The 7,262-nt window shown below is 39.1% G+C and overlaps 1 protein-coding gene across 1 annotated transcript; it reads right to left on the bottom strand.

Moving 5' to 3' along the window:
• Positions 1-618: 618 nt before the first annotated feature.
• On the bottom strand, positions 619-2,452 carry LOC111221862 (probable G-protein coupled receptor 25). Its single transcript, XM_022745448.1, has one exon. The coding sequence runs from the start codon at positions 2,416-2,418 to the stop codon at positions 1,297-1,299; it is 1,122 nt and encodes a 373-aa protein (XP_022601169.1). The 5' UTR covers positions 2,419-2,452; the 3' UTR covers positions 619-1,296.
• Positions 2,453-7,262: the final 4,810 nt, after the last annotated feature.

The following is a 7,262-nucleotide window of genomic DNA, read 5'->3' on the forward strand; positions in this document are numbered from 1 at the left end:
TCTGTTACTTTTGAGAAAGCAATTTGTGTGTGTGTTTGATTTCGTCAACAAAGCGATGGGCAGAAATGGCTCAATGAGGATTTTTTCAAAACACACTATTAGGCTTCTTTGTCCTGTTCTCACATTACATTAGTGAGTGCCACAAGAGAGCCGCCGTCCAAACAAACAACATATCCAAATAAATTCTGCCTAATCAACACAATACATTGAAAAACCTGTTACTCTTTTATCTTATTATAATCACATTTTAAAGAAAAAAAACCCCTTGAATAATCGTTATCATACACACCAACAAAGGAATGAGCTATATTGCATTCATATTGAGCATTTTTGCATAACTGTGAATGAATGCTTTAAAACTGACACTTATTGTTTAAAACTGAGCATTTACACATCACAGACACTGGGTGGTACTGTGTTAGAGAACTGCATCAAATGTAACAAGTGCCTGTTCTGGATCATTAGCACCAATAATAGACTTAACAGCCTATTATCTTCACAATAGTATGGGGAATTATGAAATGAAAATGATGAAAATGATTTTTTTTATGATTTCATTCTAGAAATGCAACTTTATTTATCACAGCAATATATACATTTCTTAAAAAACATCCATGCACTGCACATTTTAATGTTATACAACATAATGAAATTTTTGTCCTTGATACGTCCTTGATATATGTATGTACAATATATTACATATATAATATTATATTTAACATATAATATATATATATATAATATTGTATGTATATGTGTGCGTGTGTGTCCTTGTGTCTTTGTGTATATATATATATAAAACAGAAACAACAACTTACTCTACAATCCATAATCCAGATTACTCTAGTATATTTATACAATATTTATACACTTATACTCTACTAATGCTGCTCAAAATGTTAAAGATTTTCATACAAACAAAAGATATTGGTGAACACTCACACATACAGAATATCAACATTAATGCATTTATGTACCGTATGGTATGGTTTGGTTTAAGCAGTATAAAAAGCATGTTCAATATTTATGGAAAATTAGAATAAAGGAAAGATATGAGAAAAGAAATTCACATTATTGTACTAACTGTAATCTGTACTTTGTGAACAAACAAAACTGTACAGCACAAATCTTTTCAAACCATGTCTTTGGTTTCACTTAATATTGAAACATCCCATCAAGAGTGAAACATGCACAAATTCTCTCATTATCAAGTTGCTGCACAGATCAGATCTTAAGGGGCGAGAGACAATAGGTTTAATACCTTCAACGTTAGAGATAGGAGTCTGTCTTCTTCTCCTACTCAAAGATCTGAAGCTGAGTTCTCCCACCAGTTCCAAAGCTCTCTGAAGTTCCCACAATGGTGAAGGAAGCTGATGAGTTGTGACTCTGCACTACCTTTGGCTTTCCCGTGCAGGTCTTGTACAGGATCTTGGCGCGTCGTCTGAAGTGATGGTCCAGGAAAAAGTAAATGGCTGGATTCACACAGCTGTTGAGGAAAGCCAGGCAGCATGAGATGAGGAGCCCATTTCTTTGCCATGCCAGGGTATCACAACTCAGACCAGCGTTCGAGAGTTGCGAGCCAATTATAATGGCTTTGAAAATGTTGAAGGGGAGCCAAGACACCACAAAGGCTACTATAATGGAGAGGACCATCTTGAGGGAGTGTCTGCGCCGGGCTTCAGCTCGAGGATTTACAGTAGTAACACAGTGCTTGTTGAGATGCATGACAATGATGCCATAGCAGAGTCCGATGATTAACACTGGAAAGACAAAGGTGAGCAATGCCATGGTCAGGCTCAGGACAAGAAAAAAAGGCGAGTTGTTATTTTCCACACAGGACAGTCCATCGCGGGAATGCTCCACTCCTCGGTACACCAGGGATGGGATGCCAAGCACCAGGGAGATCAACCAGACTGCAGCACAAGTGGCACGAATGCACTGACTGCTCCTCAGGTACCTCGAATCCATCAGCTTCACCACAGCCAGGTAGCGATCAACACTCATGCAGGTCAGAAAGAAGATGTTGGAGAAGCGGTTCACAGCAATTATGTAGCTGCTCAGCTTGCACAGCAGGTTCCCAGCCGCCCCAAAGTTCCACTGTCCGTCCTGGCTGGCAGAGATGGCCCAAAGTGGCAGGGTGAGGACGAAGATGAGGTCAGCCAGGGCCAGGTTGATGATAAAGGTGTCAACCAGTCGCCCACTTCTCCTGCTTTTGCTGCCCACGACTAAGATTACGAAGAGGTTTCCCAAAAAGCCTGAGAAAAATATGAGGTAATACGCAGTGGGAAGGAAGATGTTGAAGCCACGGAGGTGTGAGCTGTGACAATTCAGAGAAATACTAACATCAAAGGTTTCATTCTCTAAACTCTCATTGTAATTGTAGTAATCATAAAATGGATAATCAGTGAAGGCATCCATTCTGAGAGATCACAGACAGGGTCCGCAGTGCAGCTGTTTGTAATGTGGCACGGTGGTTAATCTAACTGTGTCAAAATGCTGTTGCTTGATATTACACGTGAAAACCACCGAGAAAAAAAGAGATCCTCTTTTACATATGTGCCTACCTCTCACCCCTCAGCACCATCTTCCGCCATAGAGAGGAACAATACTTTTGAACTCTTCTTAGTTTCCTCTTTCCATCCTTTTATTTTAGGCGAGTAAGAAAGACAGAATATTTCTTTACTGATTTGAAATAAAATCACACTTTGAATGTTTGATGAGCAGTAGTGGGTAGCAGCTCCAACATGGTAACACAATGTTTACAGCAGGTTGTATAATGCCTAATGTGGAGCCAATACAATCTTGCACTACTTTATTCAGCATGTGACTTATAACTAAAGTAAGGTAGAAGTTTACAAATGAGAGTGAAACTAAATGTTTGAACTCTTCATAAATCTCATGTTTGCAAAAGATTTCAAACGCTAAAATATTTTTAAAAAAACAGACATTATTTGTGTTCATACAGTTGCTCCATAGATGTTTGCTCACATGAGTGATCACATCTGCCTTAAAACTATGGAAGAAGACACATTCCTTCTACCTTATATTACTGTGTACGCACGTCTGCCTCTTTCACAGTGTATTATATGTATCTGACCAGTAGGGGGCAGGTGAGATTTACTTGTGTTTTGTATGTGGTGACCTCCTGCCTGAATTCAGAATCAGAGTGTGGTTCTTGAGAAAAGATCACAGATATTTTGCAAAAGAGTTTGTGTCACTGAGAATTAGTGAAAACATGTTTATGCTTCAAACCAGGCATCTGATTTTAGTTTAAGTCATATTGTATGTATGGTGCAGTCCCCTTTATTTTAAGTCACATGCAGTTTGTTCAACGTTGAAGCTGCAACATTTTTCTGAGAAAGTGAAATGTAAATAAGTTTTGCCTTCAATGATTCATTCTTATTAGGATGTTAATAATAATCACGTTGGACTTTTATTGCACTATTGGCATCATTCATTAGTTTCACAATGAAACGAGTGTACTAATAAAAGCACAAATTTCACAGAGTGAGGTAGTTAATAGCTCTCACTTGAGCAATGCAAGTAAATCATAGTACACCTAAAATACCATGACAACAAAATATTTGGTCAATTATGTTTCCAGAGTGAGGATAAGCATTCAATCTCAATTCATGTAAAACTTATATAAGTATATGATAATATGCAGATATGTCTTTTCCAGCTTCATTTACTTCTCACTGACGTCATGAGAGCTGGTCATGGACCCAGACAACCACTGTCCTCTTTGCTTTTGGGCGCTGACTGGATATAAACACGTTTGTTCGAGTATTTACACTTTCACCAGTCAGATTGAGGATTTGAACCACTGACCTGTTATGTCACAAGTTCACTTAATTACTGACTATTTGTAATTGCAGTGGCCAGCATCGTATCAGCAGAGTAATAGCTAAGATCACAGCCAACAATTAAAGTTTAGAGTGCAATTTTACCATTGTTATTTCTATTTCTGTAGACAACATCTATTGCATGTCTATCTATCTGGTAAGAGAGAGCTCTCCTGTGTTGCTCTGTCTGAGGTTTCTCCGTTTTTCCTCATGAAAGTGTTTTATGTGCATTTTTTTCTTAACCAGACTCAGGGTATAAAGATGGAGAACCTTAAAGCAAATTTGTGATTTCAGGGAAGTGTAAATAAAATAAAAGACACGGCTTTCTGCTACCTCACTGCCAGATAACAAAAAATCACAAAGGAGCAAGGATAGCAAAATAATTGTGTTTCATTCACCACAGACATGGCGTAGCTTGAATATCTTGCATCCTGGCGCAACAGACAATGTTAGTGCCAGTGTGATGTACGGCTAAAGTTGTTTTTCTTTATCAGCTGCCTGGCGGTTCCCATCACCACAACGGAAACCAAGCTGAAGCAACCTGAAACTGCTTGGCACTGCAATTGTGTGCATCGGCTTATGCTCTTTACCAAGTACTGGTTTCATCATATGACTTTTCTCTTTTCCTCAACAGCTAAGAGCTTCTCATTGAGCTTTGGTGAAAGATAATAGAGACTGACAGGACAGAGAAGGCTTTGGCAGCCATGGCCATTGTTACAGAGAAGGAAACTGTCATCATGACTACCTCCTCAAGACATAATAGACCTCAGGAGAAATGAACTCCGTGGTCCAGCTCGCAGCTATTGTGCTGGGGCCGGGAACAGTGAGGTTTGGAGGACAGGCCACATCTTACAAGAGGCCGGAGAGCGCTTCATTGTTCTGCAGGGAGTTTCAGTTAAGAAAGCACGGTGAATGAATGACCTCCTTATAGGATCCCCGCTCCACTTTCTAGCATTGTGAGTTATTCAAACACTCCTTTACTTTGTAGTTTCAAGGTGATGTGTGGATATACTCATCACAGCAGAAAATCCTGTCAGTCCTCATTGTTCGGTTTGACGTCGTTCTCCCTCACGCTCAGCTGTACCTTTTCCTTTCAAAAGTTTTAATTATTTCTTCTGCATTCTTGCTGCTCTGTCAGTGGAGCGCTACATTCCTCTCCCCGAATAAGTGCTGTCTCACTCCAATTGAGCAGAGTAAATGTGAGAGCCAGTGAATGGAGCAGCCTCAATAGGAGAAAATAAACAATTGCATTGGTCCATGGGTGCAGCGGGGGAGAGCGGATGAGAGGAAGGGAGAAAGGCCTCCCTAACGTGCTAAGATTCCCATGGATACTTAGTCCTTTTTCTGTTTAGAGGAGGATCTCGTAAAGTACTTCAACAGTGGATGATTTCTCTTTTCCTTTTACTCTGTTTTTATTTGAGGAGAGAAAGGGTGGTATGCGTCAGGGTGATTGTTAGACATGGGGTGGGTCACATGCACACACGTGCACACTCGTGTACACACACACACACACACACACACACACACACACACACACACACACACACACACACACACACACACACACACACACACACACACGTACAATTTGCTCCTCACTTGTCAAGTGCTAAGTTTCAGAAAAGGAGTCTATTGTTTGGGTGTGAAAGGTTCTTGTTTTAACTGTTTAACTAAATCAAAAGTTCCTCTAACACAAAGGATTGCAAAGCCTCAGTCCTCCTTTCTGTCATTTTAAGTGGTCATGGGCTTTTAACTGTTGGCTTTTGTTTAAAAAAAACACCATTTTAACCCACTCTCCTCATGCTTACATACAAACCATATAATCCAAAAAAATGTGAGTAACATAAAACGTAATTCCTCTGTCACTCTTCATAGTCATAGAAGTGTCTGCCCCTGTTATATCACTGTTGGTTTGAGTGCATGACCCCAACCGGTCAATTCAAAAAAGCTGGTGCCAGTTAGATGACACTACACTTAAAACCTATTATTGAACCATTTGATTGATTATATTTTCAAAACGATATCCAGCCGTTGCTATGTGGTTATTGTTGCTCAAGTTGATGCTGTTACGATTGGGAGGTTTTTGGTGAAACTTGGTGGATACTAAGGCTGCGTCCAAAACCACTCCCTTGTTCACTCTGTCATTACTCCTTATACGACACACTCAAGACACTTAGTAAATCATTGTTTGTATTGTCACTGCCAGGTGTAGAGTCACATAATGGTAATTTTTGCATCTATAAAACACAGAGCATTGCATTGTCAGATTGTTATCAGAAGTAGGGTGTGTAGATGCCGTGAACTCCGCTCTTTTCTCAATCTCTTGTGGAACTTTGAAGGCACTATATCGTTTATCAATACCCACTCAGATTTTGATTATTAGACAAATAAAGTGGCAGATGATAAATGTAGTGCACTGTATGGGGAGTGATTTCAGTTATTTCAGGGTGAAACGGTCATAGCTAGGGAGTTGCTAGTTGGTTTGTGGTGGATATGGGGTTGGTAGGGAGTGTTCTGTGGTTGTTTGGGCGTTGCATGTGCTTGCAGTAGTAGTAGTTCTGATAGTAGCACTAATAGTCTTAGACTGTGTGTGTGTGTGTGTGTGTGTGTGTGAATCTCAGTTGTTACAAGCAGAGACAATCAGTTTAGTTTTGAATCCAGGAGTGGTAGTTTTAGCTTAGTAATTGCCTTTTTAAACTCAGACATGTTGACCTACAATGTGAATTCATCAGGTTCAAATTAAAGGTTTCAGCAGTTTTCTGTGCCCGCATTTACATGTTGAATGAAAATAAGCATATCACATTTTACAACATTTTATTACATAAATTGTGATTTAAGCATGAAAATGGTGTAAAAGCTCATTTGAGTCCCAATGAGGTGACAACACATTAATGAAGTTTATCTGAATGAAAATTCAGTAGGTCAATCTGGAGGTTTTTCATTTTAATTGATAACATTGTTCCAACTGTACAACTTTATGTTTCACGTGGATTTGGAAGATGTTTTTATAATTTAGGCACACTTTAGCTGAGAATACCCAGATAACATAATGTAATATCTTTCTGTTGTTTTCCAACATTTTGCCCTGCTCTTCCGAGGCCTCTTTACAAATGAGACATCAGCATCTGTTGCTCTTGTGTATGCCAACAAGTACTTTCTTAGTGTAGATGGGAATTTTTCCTAACTGGAGAATAAACTGAATAAACACTGAAGAATAAAATCCAGTGTTAAATGTTGCATAATACCAGAACAAGGTATTACTTTATAACAATTTAACAACAGTGAAAATACATCAAATGTAATTGCTTTGCTTTCTCTGTGGAATAATAAATGTCCTTTAAACTGAACCACTACAAGATCATCACTGTAAACCACACTACAGAAGAGAAATGGAAAATATGCAAATGTGTCTGATCA

This window comes from Seriola dumerili, unplaced genomic scaffold, assembly GCF_002260705.1.
Source record: "Seriola dumerili isolate Sdu_G_001 unplaced genomic scaffold, Sdu_1.0 BDQW01000088.1, whole genome shotgun sequence".
In the NCBI taxonomy this organism is placed as follows: Eukaryota; Metazoa; Chordata; class Actinopteri; order Carangiformes; family Carangidae; genus Seriola; species Seriola dumerili.

Bases quoted from the DNA above. Each gene is read 5' to 3' on its own strand.
- LOC111221862 (XM_022745448.1), bottom strand. From the start codon at position 2,418: ATGGATGCCTTCACTGATTATCCATTTTATGATTACTACAATTACAAT.